The 25,457-nt window shown below is 36.9% G+C and overlaps 1 protein-coding gene across 3 annotated transcripts in view; it reads right to left on the bottom strand.

The window, feature by feature from the left end:
* The window catches only part of COL12A1 (collagen type XII alpha 1 chain), a 99,162-nt gene that overhangs the window by 69,595 nt on the left and 4,110 nt on the right, over window positions 1-25,457 (bottom strand). For 2 of the 3 annotated variants that reach the window (XM_042814002.1, XM_042814010.1), the window contains exons 3-13: window positions 18,938-19,054; window positions 17,525-17,668; window positions 15,933-15,989; window positions 14,995-15,258; window positions 14,720-14,884; window positions 14,117-14,290; window positions 12,974-13,264; window positions 12,154-12,756; window positions 10,521-10,793; window positions 8,609-8,881; window positions 7,392-7,664 (exon numbers count right to left, since the gene is read on the bottom strand). The exons of the other annotated variant lie outside the window; for it this stretch is intronic. In XM_042814002.1, the coding sequence (XP_042669936.1) occupies window positions 7,392-7,664; window positions 8,609-8,881; window positions 10,521-10,793; window positions 12,154-12,756; window positions 12,974-13,264; window positions 14,117-14,290; window positions 14,720-14,884; window positions 14,995-15,258; window positions 15,933-15,989; window positions 17,525-17,668; window positions 18,938-19,054 (2,634 nt within the window). The remainder of the gene's footprint in view (window positions 1-7,391; window positions 7,665-8,608; window positions 8,882-10,520; window positions 10,794-12,153; window positions 12,757-12,973; window positions 13,265-14,116; window positions 14,291-14,719; window positions 14,885-14,994; window positions 15,259-15,932; window positions 15,990-17,524; window positions 17,669-18,937; window positions 19,055-25,457) is intronic. 3 annotated transcript variants of the gene reach the window in all.

The following is a 25,457-nucleotide window of genomic DNA, read 5'->3' on the forward strand; positions in this document are numbered from 1 at the left end:
GCTTCTCACCTATGTCTTTAAACAAGGTAGAAAAAGAGACCATCTAGTTACAACTCCCTCCATGGGCAAAGACACCTTTTCTAGACCACACTGTTTAAAGTCCCGTCCAGCCTGGCCTCAAACGCATCCAGGGAGGGCATACCCACTTCTTTGGGCAACCTGTTCCAGTGTCTCACCATCCATCCTCACAGTGAATAATTTCTTCCTTGTATCTAGTCTAAATCTACCCTCTTCTCGTTTAAGGCCATTTCCCCTCATCCTGTCACTACCTGCCCTTGTAAAATGTCCCTCCCCAGCTTTCCTGTAGGCCCCGTTTAGGTACTGGAAGGCTGCTATAGGGTTCCCCCAGAGCCTTCTTTTCTACAGGCTGAATAACCCCAACTCTCTCAGCCTGAAACTTAAAACCCCTAAGTGAGGAAGCAAGACAGTCACTTGTTTAAAGCCATCCAGATTCTCCTCAGCAGTACTTAGCTCGGAGCTACCATCTTTTTACAGTAACATTTCATCCCTGCCATTGCTCCAGGCAGGCACACTCTTGAAAATTAAGTTGGTAACTTTCAGACAAGTGCTTTTACACCCAGTTATGGACCTTTGCAATGTCCAGTTTCCATATTAAGTTTTTCCACTACAGTATGCCAGAGACACAATATAATATTTAAGTAGTTTCCCTGTGTCTGCTTGGCTTGCTTCCCATAGCTCTCTAGCAATCACCATTGTTGTTGAATACAAGGCCGTGTGAACCAGCTAATATTAAAATGTTAACATTCATAAAAATCCAGTGGCTTTATTCAAATGCCCTTTCCCTTCAGAAACATTTATACAATTCCAGTTGATTCCAGTACAAGCTGTACAGGCAGTTTGGGCCCAAAGTTTAAACAATTTTCTGCACATATTCTTAACACTAGCTTTCAAAACTAAGTTGTAAATATCACACAAACCACTGTTTCATTTAAGTTAAACAGAGAACTGATCTATGTCAACGTCCTAAAAAGTCAAATCAGCTAAATAAAGGAGCATTCTTCTATTGAGATATATACCAATTTTTTATGGCATACAGTGAGATTCATCAGGAGAATCCTGGTAAGTCAGTAGGTAGGGCACTGCAGCAGAGCACCCAAGGGCGCACATCAAATGAGATGGTGCCAGAATCACGTTCAGGTTGACTCCAGTGGACAAATTCTCCTCAGCACTGGAGAAGGCACTTCAATTGGTTGGTATTCTTCCATAGAAACCACAAAGAAGTTGCTTACTCCAGGAGTATCAGCCCTCCAGCACACTGGCAATGTGAGACAGGATGTGGATCTGGTAACGAGGGAAGTCCTGAAGGACTTGCTACACAAAACAAACTTGACATTGTTAGAGCAAATCTCTTTCTCTTCTGTTACTGGGAATGTAAAAGTTTGAGAAGGCAAAACCAAAAAGGTCCTGACTTAAAAGAGAGACTCTTTTTGTTCAGAGTACTGAAGTCCATGCTCTAGGAAAAAAGTCATCAGGAAGTCACAGTCAGTCCTTTTAATATTTTACCTATTTTTCCAACAGTTAGTCAGTTCATGCCAGCCTCAAATGTGTAGGAACACTTTTTTGTAATTCTTCCAGCCTTTCCGTGTTGATTTTTTTTTTTTTTTCTGGGGAATATTAAGTTTGCTACATAAACCTAAGATAATTTTCCAAAGCTTAACAAATGTTGGTTTCAAATGTCAGATCCAGAAATCTTGGAATGTATAATTGTAAAAAATGCATGATGCAGCATTGTATCTCCTGGAGACACTGAGTTCTTGTTTCTGTCAGGATGGAAGAACTACGCAGTTTGAACTTTACGCAAAGTCCCAGTGATAACGCTAAGAACCTCATTGTAAGAAAATGTCACTTGAATTTGTACTATTCTGCCTGTAGGAGGTCATTCATTTTAAAGCATTTCTATGTTACTATAGAAACAGCAAAAGCAAATCATTTATCTACCAAAGAGCCACTATTCATTTTCTGAACAACAAGAACAAAAACTGGATCCCTCTTCCACAAAAATCCTCAAAACTAGTCTCTAAGAAATGTACGTAGCAGAAAATAACATAACTAAAAGCTATATAATGACAACTTTTGTCTCTAATGCACTGTTTCAGTAAAGCTCAATTCTCACAGCACAAAGAGCCACTCATCAAACAGGATGGCTGGACTGGGCCCTACATCACTCAAACACAAACATTCTAAAGGGCTACAGACTGTGACATAACTGTATGAAATTTATCATCCAAATATAATAAACTGTGCTGTGTTTTGGTAATTCTGAAGTGCACAAATGAAAGAAAGAAAATGCACTGACATTTCTGCTAAGGCAGGTTAGCAGTCTCACTTATTTTAAAACAGCCACCAGAAGTGTTACTAGGCTAGGATCTTCACTGATTCAGGTAAAAATGGTTTGAATTATTGGTGTCAGCAAGGTGGGGCTCTGACCACTCAGTCTTTTCCTGAAAAAACAATTACTTGCTAAATTTCTCTGAAATCTGTATTTAAAATGCTTCAGATTTCTGTTGCATTTCTGCTTAGAATCAACAACTAAAGTATTCTTAAAAGTATCCTGAAAAATACGTAACTGCCAGCAAGAGGACACTCATAAAAATTGATCAACGGCTTTCAAACTTTTCAGACATTCATAATGTTTAAACATTTCTGTGTAGGTTGCTTAATCTAACTGTGACTTTGTTGTTTTTTGTTTTTTGTTTTTTTTTAAATAACTGCAAATAATTTAAGTTAATGTATTTAGCAGCTAATGTACAGTATGTTCTTTTCATCTGACAGAAAGCCTTTGGGCAGAAAATGAAATTCTTGTCAGATTTGCAACTGCCTCTCCCAGATTTAAAAAAAAAAAAAAAAAAAAAGATTAGAAAAACAGTAGCTCTCACAAAATGCTCAGTGATTGCTGCAGCACTTACACGCACTGCTGTCACCATGTTTATCATTGCATTTTATTTCTGGCTTAAGACAATTTGGATAAGATCACACATCCCCAAAAACCTGAAAACCAAATTGATTGTTTGGGGGTGTTCAGCAATAGGAGGGAGAGTTTTCCATAAGGCTTTCTTGTGGGCATTTCTTGCTTGTTCTTCACTGTTTAACAATTACCATCAAATATAACGATGACTACTGATTTGTTTAGTTCCCCTTGTTGTCACAAGCCTTGCTCCATCAAATGGCAAATGGCAGCCTGCACTGATATAATTTACTTCAGCAGTTTCAATATCTTTGTGAGCTGGAGGGAATGTCAGCCAACAAAATGTGTCTGAGGAAAATTTTTCCATGGCACCTTTATAGAAGGGCTCCAACCACAGCTGTCCAGTGATGGATCACCATGCAATTTTGAAAGAGCAGGTATAAAACTGGAGCTTTCTACAGCACATTTTTTGCACGTGCAGTTATGTTTACTGCAGTATGAAATATAAAGCTCCAGAATTATCACCTCTGGGTGGTTACTTCATAACTGCAGACAAAATCAGCCAGTGATTCAAAGAGGCTGTAGGAAAGATCAGGGCACTCTAAGTTTCCTGAAGTCTTACTTAAGGAAAGCATAGTGTTTTTTACATTTAAGAGACGAGTAAAAAAACGGTTTTCTTTTCCCATTATAGTAAGACAAAGAAGAAATAAACTTATTCTCTGTCTGAATACTTGTAAGGTATGGAACAGCACCCTCAATTTCTTATCACTTATTTGCTAAATTGTCCATATTGTGTTGTCTATGCACAGTTTAAAAAAAAATCTGATCCTTTTGCCTATTTGCCCTCTTGCTTTTATGTGGAGAAACAGTAAGGGCAAAGATATACTCAGTTCATAAGAAAAATGAAAAGAGAAATAGAGAACACAACTGGTAAATAATATAAACTACAAACAATGTTGGGTTTGTGTGGATTGACTTGGTTGGGTATGCTGAAGAAAAATCACCTGAAAGCATTGACAAATTGCCACGTAGGGCAAAGAAGAGGAAGAGGAGGAAACTTCCAACAGCAACTAATAACTGCTCGAAAACACTTTGGAGGCAGCGTATGTAACTGAAGGACCTTTGCCAAATTCGTAGGCAGACATGTTCTTGCAAATCACATTCAGTTTAAAAAATTATCAGCTGTAAGAGTCAGGTTTTCTCTCTCTGCTGAAGGCTACTCTTGCAACTGATATAAAGTAACTGCCCATGTGAGTTCTCTTACTACATGCAGAGCAAAATAAATCATTACTGAAGGCAGTAAGAATGTTTGTCTACACCCTTAATCACAGGGGACTATTTAGTGATTCACTAAAATTCAGATGTTTGTGGAGAGTTAGGATTTTTCATTTCCTGCCACTTCACTATACGCTAGCTGGAGAAGCTACTGTATCCTCTATTCTCACTTTGCTGTTAGTGCTGAAATGTTCAGAGTGCTCAAACTGACTTCTCTTAGACTACATATCAATACAAGAGATTCACAATTGTTCCAGTTTGAAAAGCGATCTCAGCCCTAGCTCCTGGTATGATGACAAACTGAAGTAGCCAGCAACTATGGCATCTGACTGAATGGCTTTGGAGAGAATTCATATGGTGAAGACATTAAGTAAGCCCCACTGGGATTCCTGATACAGAAAAATACCCAAGTACTCAGTACTTCTGTGCTATTGGCAGTGAAAAACTTACCTCGCTATTTTGTTTTTTAAATGCTATGGCTCGCGGAAAAACTAACCAAAATACTAAACACTTTTTTATGCTTCCTTTCACAGATTTTTTGTCATTACTGTTGATAAGTTTATTTCTCCAGGAGGTAAGATCTGTCCAATTCCCAGCCTCAGTCAGGCAAGTTATTTCGGCTAATGATTAGTCAAGTACTCAGTTCACTGACCTGAATAACTTTTCAGCAGAGTCCCATCATATTTGTCTTAGCTTCATAGGCAATATGACTTCTATTTTCAACTGAGTTCCTGTATTAAGCTTTAAAGTTTGGGTGTTACCTTTTGGTTCCCAAAATGCCAATCCATTCAATCTTAGTTGTCCGATTTTCCTCACAAGTTTAGTCTTTGTATCCTCCAGTGAGGTAAGACAGTACCATACAGTGACATACTATCCTATAGGTACTTTAACAGTACCTTCTTTCACACCATTAGTTTGACAGTCTTTTAGAATATCTATTGACAGCTCCTAAGACTTCTGGCCTACTTCAAATATTTTTATTTTATGTGAAACTGCAAGTACGCTGAAATATAAGGTGGATGTTCCATCAGGAACACTTGATCCTTCCAGAGCTCTCTCCAGGAATTCTAAATCTAATTTACTTATTAATTTTTCTACTTATTAATATACCTAATTTGTCTAAATCTAATTAATTTATTTAATCTAGTAGATGTTAGGGAGAAAATTTTTCACTGAGAGGATGGTGAGGCCCTAGCATTGCTGCCGAAAGAGCTGTGGGTGCCCCATCCCTGGTGGTGTTCAAGGCCAGGTTGGATGGCACTCTGGGCAGCTGAGCTGGTCGGGGGCAGCCCTGCCCACTGCAGGGGGTTGGAACTGCATGGGTTTCAAGTCTTTCCAAAATCAAGCCATTCTATGATTCTGATTATAACTTAAGTCTCTACTGCTATGCAAAAAGAAATTTGTATTCCTTTATTTACCTTTGATCACTCAATAATTACTGGATTCTGTATTTGCTCTTACTAACAATTTATCTAACCGAAAAAGACTTAATAGACTGCTCAAATACAAAAAGTAACATTTTCTGGAGCAGCAGTGACAAGGTTTTCCAATTCAGCTGCATGTTCAAAGAATATTTGTTTGAGTCATATCTTTTTAAACGGTATGCGTAATTTTTAATTTGATTTTCTTCCAACTGAGAAACTGATAGAAAATAATGCAGTTAAGTTGCATGAAGGAAAGTACACATCCTTCTGAGGTGCAACATCCATTTTAAACTCCATCTGGATGCCTAAAAATTATTACTGAACTACAAATAACTACCCTTTTAATTTTCTTGACTCTTTAACCAATTTTCAAATTGTTTTTCTTCTTATCAGCAATTTATTACAGCAGTCTGTAGGAAGTCTACATGAGAATCAGAGTCCTCCTGCAGGAGGGAGCACTGAAAGGACATCACAGTCATCTGAGACTCAATTCTGTTTTTTTTTGATGGCGCTGTTTTTTCAATTCAATGTATTTCACCCATTGCTTGCTTGCTTTCTTTCTTTCTTTCTTTCTTTCTTTCTTTCTTTCTTTCTTTCTTTCTTTCTTTCTTTCTTTCTTTTTTAGACTAGATTTTAACTGAAGCTCTAGGCAATGAATTGAAAGACTTTCCTGTTGTTCAAGCCTTACAGATTAAAAAGCTAAGTTTATTTCATGAACTCAGAACACAGCTGCTCATTCCAGAGCTCCATATTAAGAAATAGGTCTGACCAAGGTGCCTGATCCATTGAGACAGGATGACAGAAAGTAGGGGGATTGGGTTGTCTGATGTGTAGGTGGTGGTATTGGGAGACTAGAGCTTAACTCACTGCTCCTTTTATAGTCAATGGACAGAGAAACGTTCCTTTGAAGGGAAAATGAAATCTCAGATGGACTACCTGCCTACTGAACATATCTGTCTTTTTCCATTAATCACAGAAGAATCCTAAAGATTCCACGCTGCAAACTTCAGCATTCAATTAAGTGCCCGAATTGGAACTGACTTTTTTTTTTTCAAGTAGGTTTCCTGATTTGTTTTTAAACTTGTGCCATAAAGAAAAAGAGAAACTGAGAGTCAAGTATATTATTACTATAAATTCATTAGTGTCAGTGGAAGAATCTTAATTCCATGTAAATCATCTATGTTTTCAAGTACCGTGTCTAGAGAGCTGGAATACCAGACTTTAGCAATACATACCTGGTCAGTGCAGAGCACAGTCCCACTTCCTTTCATGGCCTAAGTGGCAGCCTTTCCTATCCCCTGACAATTAACAGATGACGCTGAGAATGCTCACAAGGACCAAGTCTGGGAAATTCTCCACTTGAAAGTAGAATGAGAGCAGCCTCCCCTCCTTATAAGTCTCTGACTCTGATTTAGGCACTTGCCAGCATCCTGCTAATGCTCAACTCCAGGTTCTTATTCCTCAGTTAGAAGCAAGACCTATTTCTGTATTTCTCTGTGTAGACAAAAAGTTCTGACTCTACTACAAAAATGGTTCCTGAACATCTTTCAGTCTCAATATAGAAGAAACTCTACAGATTTTCAAAAGAATGAGATATTTTAACCGTAGTTTTGGTAAATCCATGTAAGGAGATCCCTGTTGAATGTCTTTTTACCTACTTTTCATTTACGTGTTTACTTCTGCAGAAATCTCAGAAAGATGATACATTTTAAGACATCTTAAACAGTATCCATACAAATGAATAACTGTACGAAAACAATAGTTACCTTCGAGTGTTTCTCCCTCTCCAGAAAGAGCTTCTCCTGCCCCAGAGGCATACAAGGCAGACACAGTCAGTGCATACCTAGTGGCTTCATCTAAACCTTTCAGCACTTTAGATGTAGTGTCACCTTTCACAGTCAGTTCCTTAGTTTCACCTCCTGCGACTGGTGTGTAAGTTATAAAGTACTGTTGCACTTTGCCAGGAGCAGCACTCCAAGACAGCTTCATTGTTGATGTTGTAGCATCAGAAACTCTCAGATTTCTTGGATTTCCCCGGACTGCTCAACAAAAGATATTGAAAACAAATTGAAGCAAACCTTGTTTCTTGGTTTAGTTTTCAAGTCACCACAACATAGATTTTCATGCTGAAGAAAATAATTCCTGATTAGCCTGCACTAACACTGCTATATTATAATTTTATCATAATCACGGTTGTACAATTCTCTATGCAACTCAACGCAAAAATGCCCTATAAAGCTGTTTTTATTCTTTCTGTTTTTCTAGAAAACTACAAACTCAATCCTTGAACACTTATACATACTAGCACTCGAACACATGCTCAACTTCAATACACCAAGATCCATGCTGAGGTCACTGACTGCAGTATCAAGTCAAAGATCAGCAATGACGTGTGAAATTAATACCTTATAGTTATCTACAGATTTCTTTTTGACTTTAGCTTTTCTGGCATCTATTAAAATCTCAATGAAGCTTCACCAAATGATCAGGACATTCATGTCTCTGTACTCTTGGGAATTTGTTTAATAATGCACGATACTTGTTAAAAGAACATAAATGTTATGTCTAAGCCAAAGTTTGTTGTGCAGTAATAACTTTAGTAAATTATATTCTTCATTTGTTCCTTGCTTTCCATTCAGAAGCACAGACTGGGTGTGAAAATAAACATAATCGGTATTACTGACCACACAATCATGTGGAAAACTAAGTAAACTTAAACGTAGACTGTTTGCCCAAATTACCTTGCCAGAGTTGGTTCTGGAGGTTCAATATACTATATTTGAAAAGCAAATATTGGTTCTGATAAATTCTATTGGCACTGAACATCTAACACCTCTCAATGAGATTTCAGTAATTTTATAATTCTTTGTTCGTACGAGATAATATTTATAGTCAAAAGAGGTTATTCTCTTTTCAGTGTGAATATGTCAACACACAGTAAAGTTTTCTCAAGCATACTATATTCATAGCATTGATTACGTACCTTCGTCAGTTTTTGCATATCCATTCAGCGCATTGCCGGGCCCAGACTGATACTCAGCAATAACAGACACTTCATATCTTGTATCTGGAATCAAGTTCTGCAGAGTAGTAGATCTTTCGTTTGCTGAGACAGTCACCTGTCTCCTTTCTCCTCCAGTAAGTGGTCTATATACAAGTCTGTACCTTAGAACATTTCCTGGAGCTGGAGTCCAGCCAACCATAAAGCTATTAGTGGTTTCATCTGTTATCCTTAAGTTTCGAGGGGCACCTTTAACTGTTAAAAAGAAGGGGGAAAAAAAAAAAAAATTCATAAGGTGCAATCTCAAATACAATAATTGGCTCACTATCTCAGAAGCTATTAAAAACTGTGGTGTGAGCCATTTAACTTAGTCTAGTCCCTGACAAAATATAAGTCTATAACTCATATGTCATTTCCTACCAACGAGGTGGATGCATAAAAGCAGAACTTGTCTATCCCAACATACAATAAAATCTAGTGCAGTGCAAGTTGTTAGCATTTTCCTTCAGACAAGTTTTAATTTTTATCATTTGCTATCTAAAGTATAATTAAGCTAACAAGGTATGCTAAAGCACTGTTCTTCAGTGTTCAGTTACAGACCTATTAAAAGTGGAGCAATTAACACTCCTAAAGAGAAGAATTTGTTTTTTACTAATCAGAAATACAACATTATTTAAAATTATTTACAAGATTTAAGTTAGTGTTAGAGCTATCAGGACCAACTTGCTGCATGGAGAGCTGCTGACCTTTACGTGATTATGGAATTCAGTCTTTTCAGACATGTTAAGATTTCATTAAAATGTATCATTTGCAACATGAGAACGCTGATTATTTTTATTCAAGTTATTCCATCTCCTGTCTCTTACGATCACAAGCCACATATTCTATCAGTGAAGAATTTGTCTTGGAAAAGGAAAGAGTTCTGTGTGGCAAAAACATTCGGACTGGTATAATGGAAATATGCACACCAACAGTGAAATCTGTATCTTCCAAACTTGCCATCCAAACTAAGCAATTTTATAAATGTGTATTTACATCAAATCTAAGAGGAAAATGCAATTAAAAATTTTCCATGCTGCTGCTGCTTTTGCTCATCAAAGGTCACTAATGACAGCATGGAATAAGGAAACAGAGTGGATTGATATAAAAAAAATTTTTAAAAATTAAAAAAAAAAAAACAAAAACATGGTTTAGACTAGACTGAGTATCTAACTACTGGAATAGAAAATAAAAGTTACTGTGATCCTTCTCCTTTAAATCAGTGGAAATGCATTTTAGCAACTCTGTCAAGAAAAAAAAAGTACAGCTGCCATGCTTAAATTTACAGCTATTGATTACAAGTCACACTGACATCAGTGGAAGTTTTGAATCAGTAAGAATTATTGGATCAGATCCATTAGATTCTGATGAAAAACAGCTGAACATAAACCCCTCCAAGCCTATGGTACATAGAATGGAATTTTTGTTAATGTGAGCTGAAGATGTAGAAAATTACATAGGTACATGCTTGACTTGGCATTAAACTCAACACGCACACATTTCTGCATCAGTCATCCTATGACTACTAAGACTAATATATGCCAGTGAATTTATTATTCACAGCACAACACTTTATTTAAAAATGGGCCATTGCAGAGAAAACAAGCATCCATCCACTTTTCAGAAAAAATAAAATCCAGTCTTAAGAATCCAACATTGATATTCTGTTGGCATTTTGTATCTTTATTAAATGCAATCAGAGACAACAGTATGTATTCTCATCTCACATAACAGTACAGCTTCTCAGCCCTTGCTGGTTGTTTCCCATATACACATTCTCTCAGTGAAGCACATTTTTATTGGAACTATTCATTGGAATTTGACTCTTATACATCAGAGAACAAAACAAGCCTACCTTCTAAGGTGGTTTCCTCTCCATCTAAAGGAGGGCCGTCGCCATCTTCATATTCAGCAATCACACTGACTGCGTAAGTAGTCTCAGGCAGCAAGTTAGTGAGAACTGAGCTAGTACTTGAAGCTGGTACTGAAACAATGAATTCATCTCCACCAATCGCTACTTTATATTTAATGAGATATGACAAAACTTCAGATCCAGCCGCAGACCAGCTCACTTTGAAACTGTCAGATGTTACATCAGAAAAGACCATGTTCTTTGCAGGAACGTAAGCTGTGTGAAAATGAAAACGTGCAGCTAAGACATACTTGCTAGAATATATATTTTTAACACATACTCTCTAAAATCAGTGAAAAATGTCTCTTGATCATTCTACTTATTCTAATTGACAAGATATTTTGTTGTACATGCAACAGATACCATATCTAGTATCTAGTATCTCTCAAATTATACAATGAGTAGTAGCACCAGTGCGGTGATTTCTAGATCAAATGAGAACAGTTCACCTAAAATATAAATATTTTGGAAAATTTAAGAAGGAATGTGATAATCAAACTGGGTTCTCTCTTCTACATGTCTCACGAACAGCAATAACACTTTGCCCTCAGTGGGAACTATGAATCCTAGGGGTTTTTGTTTGTTTGTTTTTTAATGTAGATTAGAAATAGGACAAAATAAATCCCAGTATTTTTTCAGAAGTTGAGTCAAAGGGGAAACAATGAACTTGACATGAGGCACAAACACAAACCTGACATCCTGGGCTTGTTTTGGTAGGCCTAGTCAGCCTAACAGTAGGGATGTTAAGACTGCTTGAGCCCTCTAAAACAAAGGCTGCTTTGCTGGTTTGTTCCTCAAAGCTATCCTGAAACAAAAGGCTTATTTTTAAAGAAAGTGGAGTTTTCAATGCTGGGGACTATTCAACATTAGTGTTCTAATAAACATAAGCAGGGACTCACTGCAAGTGAACTAATCCTAAGTAACTTCAGCTGAACAAAAGCTAGAATTTAGATTTATTTTTTTTAAATAGTAAACAGTATCCAAGCTTGCCAAGTACGGATACATGTGAAGACTTTCGTGCCCTGCTTTATTTCAGACTTCATAGTTAGAATGAGATTAATGTCACCTAGCATTAGCTGTCTTTTATTGCCTTGTTTTAAGCCCATCTTCTTTCCAGCTGGGGAAGACAGAAGGCCAGTTTCTTAGGAATGTTCATCTTACCGTAAAAATTAATCAAATCACCTTCTGGAGATGCCTACATTGCTCCATTGCCTTTAGAGTTCTAGAACACAAGCTCTGACTAGCTACTTCACTTTGAACAGCTAAAGAATGAACTTTACTAAGTAACTCTTTTACTGGAGACTTAACTGAAGCTACACTGAGAAGTTCCTTAGCACTTAGGAAGGAGAAAGATATTTCTACTTTTTTTTTTTTTTTCCACTTCATTTCTTTATTACTTCCTCCCATTGCTTTTAATATACATCAAAATTACAACCAAACCCCAGCTATTACATTTTTTATTTGTAGATGGTCAATTTCTACATTAATTCTTTTATGTAGCTGCTACAACAACAGGACATTGTTTCACCTTTTTTTCATTGCATTTTCCATATTTTTCTAGGAAATATTTACTCACATTTTTTCCTTATTGCAGCCAGTTCCTGCTCAATCCGTAGGCAGACAGACTGTGTAAGTTCAAATGATATTCTTTGGAAAGCATCAAAATCTTCCACTGTGTAAACATGGGTTTCAGCAGGAGGTGATGCAATTGCTTCTAACTCTGTACGCACTGCATCCTTCACACCAACTGCAAATATTTCTACATCTGCATCCCTCAGCTTTATTGCAGGTTCTTTAAAAGCATCTGATGATTTTCCATCAGTGATAAGAATCATGACTCTTGGCACATTTGGTCTTGATCCTTTGCTGGTAACAAATACTTTCTCCCTCACATATGTCATCGCTTTGCCTGTGTTGGTAGATCCACCTCTGTAGGGGAAGGTGTTAATAGCTTGAATTATGTCTTCCACTCTGTTGTATCTGTTCAAAGAAAACTCCATATGGGGATCTCTGCTGTACTGGACAAGACTTATCTGTACTTTTCGAGGCGATATCTCAAAGCTTTTAACTAACACTTCCAAAAAGGCTCTTACTTTAACAAAATTGGCGATACCAATGCTGTAGGAGCCATCCACTAAAAACACAACATCAGCTTTTACATCCACACCACGTGAGCATTCTGTAAAGAAAAAGAATCACCACTATAAACAGGTATTCAGTAACGATGGTATTTCAATTGCATCTGCAGTGCATGCATTATATCCAGTTGTTTATAAAGGAAATAAACCATTTCAAGTAAAGCTCTTATAAACAGTAAAGGTATGATACTAAAGCAAATATCTGAGGTTCAGACAAAAAGCTCCTGCCTGGAAATAATGCAGTAGTTCTTAACTCACCCACTTGAACTTTGACTTGCTGTGTTTTTTCCATTATAGTTATGGGCTCACTGGGGGTCAGTCCTTTCATTGCATAAACATTAATTTGATACTCTGTGTCTGGAGAGAGATCTTTAACATTCAGAGCAGTAGTCTGAGGACCCACACTCAGCACATGTTGTTTTCCACCAGTTATCATTGGGATGAACTGTATCCGATAGCCAGTTATTTGGCTTGTGGATGGATCCCAAGTGATCCTAACAGATTTTGAGGAGATCTGAGTGGCTACTAAATTCGAAGCAGGCTCCACCACTGAAATAAATTGAAAGTAAACCCAAATTATTAATTGCAATTATAAACAGATTTATTTGTATGTTTTTATTTCCTAAATAAATTCAATCATCCTTGCTTAATCTTTACTTAAAAATCACACCTATTTTTAGCATAAACAAACATAACTGAATTACAGGAAATTTCATGAGGGGCATCAGAGAGAAGGTAAAAATATAAAGAGTGCATTTGTGGAACCAGTTTAGTGAAGATCCAGAAGAAATGCTCTTCTCCTCTAAGCCTGTTTCAGTCAGAAGTGAAAGCAACACCCATAAGAACACAGCAAAGGGTCTGAAAAAATGCAGACCTGAGTATATTATTGTGACAGCAGAGTCATCCTGCTACCATTTTGTACAAAAAATAACTACTTATTCAGAATCTTACACAGACAGAAAACTGCAGTGATACAGCTTGATGTCTGGTTTTTTTCAGGATTCTTCAATTTATTATTTAACATTTAACATTAATATTCTGCTCCTACATCAACCAGATTTTTCCTTTTCATACATTTGCTCCATAGAATTGAAGCTGGTGTTCAAAATGAGTGCAGGAGCCTCTGATAACTGATCATCATTTTGTTGCCCCTGAAACTACAGAATGATGGAGCTATTCCAAAGCTACTGCATTACATTTTGTCCTCCTGTATTTAAATGCACAGAGCTGAAACCTATTTTTCTCACTTGCTAAATGAGGCAATGGATCAAACTCAAAAAAAAAAAACCAAAAAAAAAAAAACAAACAAAAAAAAACAAAGCAAAGCAAGCACAGCTAGTCTGCTTACACACACATCAGAATGAGCTGACAACAGTAAATGCATTTATAAAAGTATCTCACCTTCTTCTCCACTAACCAGTTCACCCAGCTGTTCATCCACTCCAGAGCACACCTGCAATATAATTTCATTCTGTATATCTACAATTCCATCAAAATTAGCCACGTTGAACACATGTTTCAGTGAAGGCTGAGATGCAATTAGCTTGAGTTCTTTTGCATCTGCTGCTTTGATTCCTGGAAGTCACAATAGACAGGACCATGTTAAGTGGCTGTAAAATACAAACACTTGTGAATGCACTGATAGAGTATCAGAATATATTGAGGTAAAGTTGAGTTAAATTCAGTTCTCTCTAATGTCATTATCAATAACCATACTACTAAATATCTAAATGCAATGAAACACTCCATTTTCAACTTAAGAAAATAATATGATAAGGCTAAGGGTCAAACTCTATTTATCAGCCTTCTTAGTCTCCACATAGGAGCTACAAAACTACTAGCGAGTTAACACAACTCGTATGTTCCATTCTGAAGGTTACAAATGCCCATTTCAAAGCACACATATATGAAAAGATGGATATAGCACAACTTCAAAACCAGAATCTGCAAAACGTATAACTTACTGCTTTAGGAAAGCTAATCTCTCATTCATCAAAAACATACCTAAAGAAAAAACTTCAACTCCTATGTTGCGAAGCTCTCTTGCAGGAATTTCAACTTCATCTTGAGCTTTTCCATCCGTAATGACAATTGCTACTTTGGGAAAGCCTTTTCTTGCTCCAGCTGACTCAGTGAAAGTGTTTTTAACCAGATAATCAATAGCTTCACCTGAAAAAAAGACAAGTTGTATTTTTATTAGGCACGAACGAACTAAGATTTAAAGCAAATTTAAAATAAGAATTATATGCTGCATAAACACGTATGAGGGAAATCTGTACCTGTCATTGTGTTGCCACCTTTATAAGGTATCCTTTTAATTGCATCAAGAAGATCACTTCTTCTGAAATACTGATTTAAATTGAACTCTGTTCTTGTATCTGAACTGTATTGAACAACTCCAACTCTTGTCTTTTCTTCCCCAATGTCGAAAGCTGACACAAGGGCAACCATGAAGTCCAGAATATATCTGAAGTTGTTTCTCCCTACACTCCATGAACCATCTACCAGGAAAACTAAATCTGTCATTGCACTTATGGAGCATTCTGGAACACACACGCACATACAAAACAAACAAACAAAAAACTGTTAGCAGATGTGCAATTGTATTCTTACAAATCAGTGAGAAACATCTGAGAGAAATAGTGAATAAAAGATAAAATGAACAGATTTTTAATAGACTCATATTATTCTCTGGAATTATTTTACTTAGAGAAGCATTATTCACCTAGGTGAAGACAAGGGACTTTTAGCTGCCATTAACACAATGGAACTGTCAGATACAAAATCAGTTTTAAGATACCTCTCACTATTTCACAAGATCTGTTATCCCACAGCAGGTTCTAACTTACACATAAAAAACAGTTTAATTTTAAGGAAATGTCATTTTGTTACCACTTCTGCTTTCCATTCTTATCTCCCCACAGTAGCTGCATGGCATCTTCTGCACTGCCTTGAAAAGACAGTGTCTTTTCTTGATAGAGGAGAGTCTTTATAGAATCACAGAATTTCTCAGGTTGGAAAAGACCTTGAAGATCATCATGTCCAACCACAACCAAACCATACTACCCTAACTCTAATTCTAGGTAGCTTTAACTTTATTGCTAAGTAACAAAGGAACACAGCTTAACTTTGTAAGGCCCTGAAACTAAATCTCACTAAATCTGCAAAGCATCTACTAGGCAAAATACAAGACACACTGATAGACAAAACATCTTACTTTGTATTTGAGCTTCAACCTTCTTTTCCTCTGGTATGCCCGGACCACCTGTCTGAACTGCACAAAATACAACATAGGTAGGATTAATGAAGGAAATTAGGTTAATTTGTTAAAATAAAAATTTTAAAAAACCATGTAAGGAATTAGGGGCACAAATCTGACAAGCCTCAGAAATTGAATACAGAAAGGCAAGTTATAACTGCATCACAAGTAATTGAAGAATTGACAACATAGCATTCAGGACAATACAAAATACAAAAAATGTAATAATTTGGAACTCACACATTTCCAAGTAATATCCCCCAAATCAACCACAGAATCATAGAATTCACTGCAACATGCACAGATGAAATACAAGTATTGCTCCTCTCTAACACACTAGGAAACTCATCGTAAGTAATTTTCCTGTGGTTGTTTGGGTAGCTTGAGGCATGTGACAAAACATTGAAGACAGTATTCAGTGTGTCTGTGGTTAACTTAAAATTATTAACTATGCACGATACAAGTCTATACAAGCCTATATTTGATTTATATGTATATAATGTCACATTTTGTTGTTTAATGAAAATAATTTTGTGGGTTTTTTCTTCACGGAAGTCCAGACAGATTCATTTCTTAACTCAAGCCAATTACAGCTTTCCCTTTGAATGCGGACGCAGTTAATAGGAAGTAGGCCCAGTTCAAGAAAACCAGAGGGCTCCTGCAAAGAACTCTGTATGAGATGTCAGAAACAGTATATCCAAGCATCCTTTCATCTTTGATCCTGTGAAGAATTAATGCAAAAAAAAAAAAAAAAAAAAGACGCTTTTTGTGCAGCTACATCTGATCTGAGTTTAGGTATGTGCCAATATTTTGTTGAGGAACTGGAATAAAGCCAAGTTCTGTAAATGACTGGTCAGTTCTGCTATTCAGTTTTCTAACTGGTTGACATCAGGCTCTATAAGAGTCAGCAGTATGCCCTGGCAGCAAAGGTGGCAAACCACATTTGGGAATGCATTAAGCACAGCAGAGCCAGCCTGTCAAAAGAGAGGGATTTTGCTGCTTAGTTTAGCACTAGTGCAGCCTCATTTTGAATATATGGGGTTCTGGGCTCCACAATATAAAAAGTATGTTAAGATACATGAAAGTGTCCAAAGAAGGACCAGGAATCTGGTCAACGGGTTGGAAGGAGTGTCCTGTGAGAAGCTGAGGACACTTTGATTGTCTAATCTGGAGAAAAGAAGGCTGAGAGGTAAGCCCAATACTCTCTGCAGCTCCAAAGGAAAGCAGAGGGAGGTGGTGGCCTCTGCTCCTTATAACTGATTGCAGGACACACAGGAACGGCTCAAAGCTGCAGCTGGGGAGGTTCAGACTGTACAGGAAAAATGTATTTACTGTGGTCAGATACTGAGATAGGCTTCCTTGCAAGGTAGTTTGATGCCCCATGCCAGACAAATGTCAATAAGCATTTGGACAATGCCCTCAATAACACGATTTAACTTTTGGTTAGCCCTGAACTGGTCAGGCAGTTGCACTCAATTATCTTCAAAAGTCCTTCTGAACTACTCTATACTATTCTATTCTCTTCCATAAGTTGTATTACATATACTTACTTGTTAGTTGGCCAAAAACAGGCAGACTCTCCTCTACCTCATCATATGAAGCTATTGATACAACATACTCTATATCAGGTATAAGATCTGATAAGACAGTTTGGGTTGTGCTAGGTGAAAGAGTAAATTCTTTAGTCGGTCCATCTGCAACAAATATATAAAACAGTTAATGCAGTGTTTAAATCCAGTTATATCAGTGGCAAGATTATTTAAAAAAATACAACAGAGAATAATCTATCTAAACATCCAATGACAATTTTACAATGATACAATTCTGCTTTCCTTAAGTATTTTGAAATATGAAACTTCCAATTAAGTTGTTTTCAGTACTGAAAAAATTACTGAAATGTTTAATAAATTCCAGGAAATTTGAAATATAAAATTGTGGTTTAACTCCACAGGTGGCTCAGCACTACACTGCTTTTTGCTCACTCTCCCCACTTCCCAGCGGGATGGGTAAGAGAATTGGGAAAAAAACTAAGTAGAACTTATGAGTTGAGAAAAAAAATTTACTAAGAAGAGAAAAAGAAAAGGATAATAATTTTGACAAATGTAAATACGCATAACAAGTGATGCACAAGCAATTGCTCACCACCACCCAACCAATGCTGAGGTAGCCCCCCTGAGCAGTAAAAGATAGCAAGATGTACTCCTACCCCCTTCAAAACTCTTTCCTCATGATGTCATATGGTATGAAATATCACTTCTGTCAGTTTAAGTCAGCTGTCCTAATTCTGTTCCCTTCCAGCTCCTTGGGTCCTTCACTATGAATGGCCCTGGCTCTGTACTGCTCAGCAGCAACTATAAACATCAGTGTGTTATCGATATTTTTTTTCTCCAAGAACAAAATATAGCATATACCAGACACCCGGAAGAAAGCAATTTCATTTCAGCTGAGACTAAGACAAAAACATACATACAAAATGTACTATAATTTAACAAATTATGGTCCAGTTCCAATTCAGATTCTCACAGATTATTTCTCAAAGTGAAACAGAATAACAAGTGTCTTACACAACCATTATTATGGCCATGTTATGGAAGTTACATGACATCACTGCATCGTTATCTGACACATGTAATACTTCCCTTGGGAGACGGACTTGAAAGAAGACCAATACAATTCCCTAACTTTAAGGTAAAGGCATAAAAGAGGAACACAGTGAGGACTTTACCTTCTTGTTCCTTGCAAAGGAAAAGAAACCAAAACTTATTAATTGCAGTCCACACATGGTAAATACTGAGGAAAGAAATACTCTAATTAGGAACAGTTTCTGTTCTTTTGTGTATGCCCTCTGCTGCTACTCAATCTTCAGAAAGACGTCACTCACTGTTTTCATACCTAACTTGGATACAAGTAAAAAAGTACTCAGGTTTTCCAAAAGCCAAGTAATAAAATTTTATTGAACTCACCATTTGTAGGAACCACAGTTATCCTGTAACCCACTATTTCATCTGGTGGCCTTTTCCATGACATTTGAACATTATGTTCATCTATAATTGTAAAATTCAAGTCTGACGGTGGATTAACTGCAAAAGATTTATACCAGGTGGATGTTTAAACATTTGAACAATCTTTGGCAAATGAAAAAATAAAATAATGTTGAGCAAAGCTTACTAAAATTGTCTTTGCATAAATTTGTTTCCAACAAATATAAAGATATGTTGTTGGAAAAAGAGTAAAACAAAAGCTGACAAAATATGACACAACATCAAAGAGTATACGCGTTACAGAGGACAGCACAGAATGTATGTTTCTTGAGTTGCCAAGACATTCAAGAATGGCCAGCAAAATCAAGCACAATAGAAAACACATTTGGATACATGTACAATGAGTTCACAGATAATCACCACATATGCAAACATTTCACATAACAATTAAAAGGAATTTCTGTACATGCTGGGTGCAATCCGTACAAGCATGCCAAATCACAACCTGCTCACAATACCAAGAGATCATTTAGAACACTGAGAGAACACAGTACTCTTCTTAATTAGACATCAAAGAATTGATCCGCTTTTGAGCATAGTCTCTGCACAGCCATATTTCTTATCAATTTCACTGAATCTAGAAACTTGGCAGAGAAAAAAAAAATTTTAAGAATACAGGGAAAACGAATTGGCCATTTGTTCAAATTGGCTCAGTAAAACAATTTCTGCTAGGGTCTAGATAAGAATATGCATGTAAAATGTATATCAGTAATAATGATATACTGATGTATCATTTTATTTCAGAATAGGGAGAGCTCCACCCCTTGGTTCCTAGAAGCCTCTACAGTGACATACTTTGCATATGGCTGCAAAGAATGGAGGAACTAAGGGTGGATAAACGAGGTTAGTAATGGTTGGAATTTGTTGACATATTTGAGCCGATGTGAGAGCTCATAAAAATAAGATTCTATATGTTTACACCACATTACTGTAAAAATTCAAAGGTGTAAACTAATGTTTTCATCTTCCGCTTGCAGCAGGTGTACCCATACTACTAGTGGCATTTTAACATAAAATGCCAGTATGGTTCCATACAACACAATGGTTAATTATGAAAAGACAACATCAGAGTATTTTTATGGACATTCATTTTACGGAATCTAAAGAGAACAGCAAAGAGGGCACCAATGATCCAAACAAATGACTGCAAATAAATCTTGTAGGAGCTGATGACAGAAGTAATTGAACAGTACAGAAAGAAATAGTTTACGTATGCTATTTTGCAGCATCATGCATATGTAAATGAGATGTTGATTATTATTTCTTTAGCTTCCCACGATGGACAAAAGCCTCCATGTACAAGGTTCATTACACAAAGACACTTCATAAATATTTTATAATGATATTCTCTTTGTAAAAATGTCATGCTTACTCATGCAATATTTTACTGACTCACTGTCAGTGCATGGTAGGTGTATTATATATTATTGTTTAAATAGGTCTACAAAGTAAGACGAGATTCAGCCATACTTTCCTTTACTACTGCAGACCATTTTGCAGGCATTGTTAATTGACAGATCTTCATTTCACAGAAGATCTCTATTATAACCCAAATAAGACTTTTGTCTTGCTTTGGAGTCTAATTTAAAGAGCTGATCAAGAAATAAATGCTAAAACATATACTTATGAAAAGACACTATCCAATTGCAATAAGACTGAGATAAAAAATAAAATGATAACCAATTTTGTAGGCCTTCTTTTCTCTTTTAATTTACTGTTATTTCCAACCATAGGATAATATGGCTTTGTAATACTGATAAAATAGATAACTAGTATTGAAGTAATTGTTATTTTTCCTATTATCCATACACAGGCAGTGAGATTAGACCATTAAAATGTGCATGCACATTTTATCTATCATTCATTTTATGAGTACCACAATGCTAGAGATTGCAGGCTAGTCTCTTAGTATCAAAATCATGCAACACATGTTAATAGTACAATACATTCAGGTAATAAATAAGAATATCATTATAAAATATTGTTTCAGTAGCAATGGCTCAGGACAAATTTAATGCAAAGGCAGAGACAACTGACCTGAGCATGCTTTAAAAAAAAAAAATCAGTACATGGAAAAAATAGCACCACCAACCTTGCAAGTAAATTGGTATGTTGCAGCAGAGACTTTAGGCTTTAGCTGCTGAAGGATAGCAGCAGCCCAACTTGTTGATATCCAAATGACCGGATTCCAGATAAACTGAAAAAACTGACTGTGAGGAAAAGTCTTGAACATTTTAAAGGATTTTGATCCATTTTATAAAAATTCAGATGTGGATCTTGGCAGTTGAAAAGAACAGCACATCAATATATAATTAACATATCCATTCATTCAGCTATTCACAGCTTTATAGAACAGCAGTTTTGCAGGGGACATCAGAAAGTCCCCTAGTCGTTCCCATGGCCAAGACACGGTCAGCCATCCCACATCATTCTTGACATGGTGCTCAGATCACATTTTGAGACTTCCACCATTGGCAAAACTGCCCGCTTCCCACAGAAATTACTTCAGTGCCTTAATTCCTCTGTCCTCATAAAGTTGTTCCCAATACCTAAGCTCAACCTCTTTTGTTGCACTTTTAATCTGCTCATCCTCAGCATATGGTTGGCTCAAAAAATTAAATCACTGTGTGTTTCTTCCATGGAAATCCAAAAAGGAAATTTGTCTGAGTGAAGGAAAGCGAGTTTGAATCCAATGTTGTCAAAATGTCTTCTGGACGGCCTGCAAGCTTTCGATACTCACATAGAACCTCTACAACATCCACTGTCTTTCACATGGATTGAATTTCATCCATGTGAAACTGGCTGTGGGATCAAGATCAAAGCACGGTCATATGACAGAGGTGCAAGTCAATCTGAAGTACATCAAAATAGTTAGAGGGTAAAAATCTTACTGTCATCATCAAACAGGGCAATTCCACCAGCCCTCCACAAAATTATTCTTATGAAATCAGACCAGGAACTAAGTGGCCCTTGGTCTAGTGGGACTTTGCCCCATTGCAGGAACAGCCCTTAAAACCCCATTTTTACAAAGGCTTAAGCCTTACCTGAGCAAGCAGTCTTGACGTAAGACTACTAGCCCAAATGAAGCTGTGCACATGTGTGAAGTGTAGTGACAGTCTGTCCAGCCCTGCTATATCAAAATCTAGGACAAACTTCTCTCTGACATATGAAGGTACAAGACTGGGATTGTAACACATGACAATATCGTACTATTCCCTTCATACAGTGATCCCACTGCTGCTGCACAGAAATGTAGGGCTCCACTACAGCATTCCAGTTCAGTAAAATCTTAACTTGCTCTATGACAGTATAAATTTTTAATGTTTACACAGTGTTAACTCTCACCACTCTTAGAACTATGACATGACAGCTTCCTTGATTGCATATCCTATCTTACAGACCACAAAAGAAAAAAAACAATTAGACATACTTCATTCACTCCTTCCATTATATGCATATAATACAGCAGTATATTTTCCGCAAAAAAGAAAAAAATGTATAGAGCAAAGTATGTTATTTATGTATGTTTTAGACTAGCTTGTATTACTCAACAGATAATACACATCGATTTATCAACAGACCAGAAGTCTACAGTTTTCTATAGACAACATATGTGACTGCTAGAACATCCCAACAAGCATCTTAATAAGATAGAAGAAAAATATAATCAGCAGATCAAGCAATTCAGATCTATAACCAATCTTAAAAGTAATATAACTTGGAAGTAGCTGCACTCCACAACCCTTATGTGACACAAAAACTGTCATTCCAACACTGAAAAAAATTGCTGCTAATTAGCATGAAAAATAACATACTAGTTCTTGTTAAAATAGCATACAGGCCATGGTAGCTGAAGAATAAGGCCACTCCTGGTCTCATTGAGATAAGCCCTGCTGAGGCTGGAAGAGGCCCAAACTCTTCATGTAATGTTTTCTTCATACTTGGCACAAATTTGACACAGCTAACTAGATCACAACCCCAGTCAAGGTCCTTTGAAGTTCATCTTGCTAATATGAATAGGAGAAGGAATGAGTTATAGCCTGTCAGTGTAGAAGAGAATAGCTTCTCAGCCTTGCAAGATATTCACTGCCAACAGTACATAAAGTGTCTCCTGTAGATCTGCATTTTTAAAAATTTTACACTATACATGAAATTTATTCAAAATACAAGATATGCAGCTCATGTAAGTGTATTTTGAAAGAAAATCATTTAAATATGTATACATTCTTTTCACATAGAAGTATACACATTTAAATGTAATGTAACAAATAACTATAATATATATATATACACAATACATGCATAAATATTTACCAAATTTTGGCATGTTTGTTCATATGTATGTGTGTGTATGTGTGTATATACATAAACTCACAGGTATGCTTTGCTTCTAATTCTAATTAGAAGTGGGAAAAAGCAAGAATTTGTAGTCAGCATCATCCATATACAAAACATCCATACAAAACATTCACACTTCCCTCTAAATGGTTCTCTCTTCAGGAATTTGAAAATCAACAGCTAATTTCTCAAAGGATAGAAATCATACACCAAAAGGGCATGAACTAATGGTCCCACCAACCAATTCCAAAGCTGATTAGGTGATCAACTTTAGAAGTTTCATCTATCCTGGGTCATCTTGGGCTCAGGGATGCCCTCCTTCCCTATTCTCTAGAAAAAAGACCTCTCAGGTCTGAACCAATTCCCAAAACATTGAAAAGTCAGAACTATCACGTGCTCAATGGTTATGCAGAGCCAATTATTTCCTTCCTTTTGTGCCTTCGACAATTCCCCTGCATGTAGCAAACACTACAGAAGCCAGAACACCGTAATAGCACTACCTTCTGATTATAACAAACTGGTTACTTGCAAGGAATTAACTTGGCTCAATTATAACAATGAAAACATTATCTTTTAATAGGACGCAGATTTGCCCCCAGCTGTATTTGATCACAGAAGGAAAATACAGTGCATCAGAAAGAATTCTTGACGCAAGGACATACATCAACTACACTGCAGTTGGGCAGTGCTGGGCTGAAATGGCAAGAAACAAATAAAGCATAAAATAAGGCATCATACATATGATGCTTAAGGCCAGAGAGAGAGACCAGAAGGACTGAAAATTAAAACAGGTAGAATTTCATTGTAAAAATAAAAACACAGAGCTTGAAAACATATCCGCTCACTTGTCCAAAGTAAACAAGTAACTTCCACAGAGAAATGCCATGAATGCATTCAGACTATATGTTGGTTTTACCCATTCTACTGCCACGGTAAATATCCAAAGAGAAACCCTTGCTTTGCTGTATCTCTGTAGAAAAGCTCTAACACCATTACTGCACCTCTCTCTCTCTCGCCAACAGCATCAGAGCACTGCTCTTGCGAAAGATTCACAGAGTAGCTGTGATGAAGAACCAGTTTCATCCTGGAGTATTTAGGAATCTGAACACCACTTTCAGAAAAAAATACCAGATCTACTGCCAGGAGAGACTGAAAAATGGAAGCTGGCGGAAGGCAGAAGAAAGAGAGCATTGTTTTTCCTTCCCTTTGCTTTCACACCACATTCCCATCGCAGATCAACAACACTGACCACATCAAGTGCTCTTCTTCCTTATCCCTCTCTCACTTTTTCATTCTACCAAGTACCTGAGCACAGCTGACAGAAAGAAAACTCCAACTGCACCTCTTGCAACCACTGTAGGAGGAGCCAAGGGAATAAAAGAAAAAAAATTAAAAAAAAAAAAAAGTGCAATAAAGTACAGTCATGCAACTGTATGTAGCACTAACAGCCTGAGACAGGACTGGAAGGAAGAGGATTTTGGCACAGTATGATGTGGAAGTTGAAGGAACAGACTAAAGAGACAAATATCTGTAGGAGAAAGTCAGTTCAGTAGACAGAAGTTAAGTTGGAATGAGACCAGAACTAAAGCAACTAAGATCCGACATGCAATGTACAAAATTAAAGCACAATGTTAGAACAGTGCAGAAGAATGGCCCCTATTGCCCAGTCAAAAAGCACAGTGGAAAAAAAAAAAGGCTTTAATCAGCAGCTCTCACCAGAGCAAGTCCTAAGGTATTCCTGATTTGAAATTTCTATTTTCAGCATCGCTATTTCTCACCGTACTTCCTACTCAAAGACACTTCTCTGCTCTTGCTTCAAAACTTTGGAGCTATGAGAAGTTGCTCCAAAGCTATTTAATCCATATTTAATGCAAGCTTGCAAACACAGAGCAGCATAAATCTTATCAGGAGTGCTCCACAATTGACAAGATCAGGCTTTGTCCGTTCCTTTGTTTAACAGTGGCACACACTTTATAATGAGATCTAAACAGTCAGCTTGACTGGTAACAGAACTAGCTTCATCCTTACAAAACAGTTGTGTGCTTCTCCAAGTGTCTCTAGCTTTCATTAACACTCCTCAGACTGTGGCTGTTTCAGTCCATAC

This window comes from Centrocercus urophasianus, unplaced genomic scaffold (assembly GCF_019232065.1).
Source record: "Centrocercus urophasianus isolate 14NV4802_14NV808 unplaced genomic scaffold, USGS_Curo_1.0 seq_10, whole genome shotgun sequence".
NCBI lineage: Eukaryota > Metazoa > Chordata > Aves > Galliformes > Phasianidae > Centrocercus > Centrocercus urophasianus.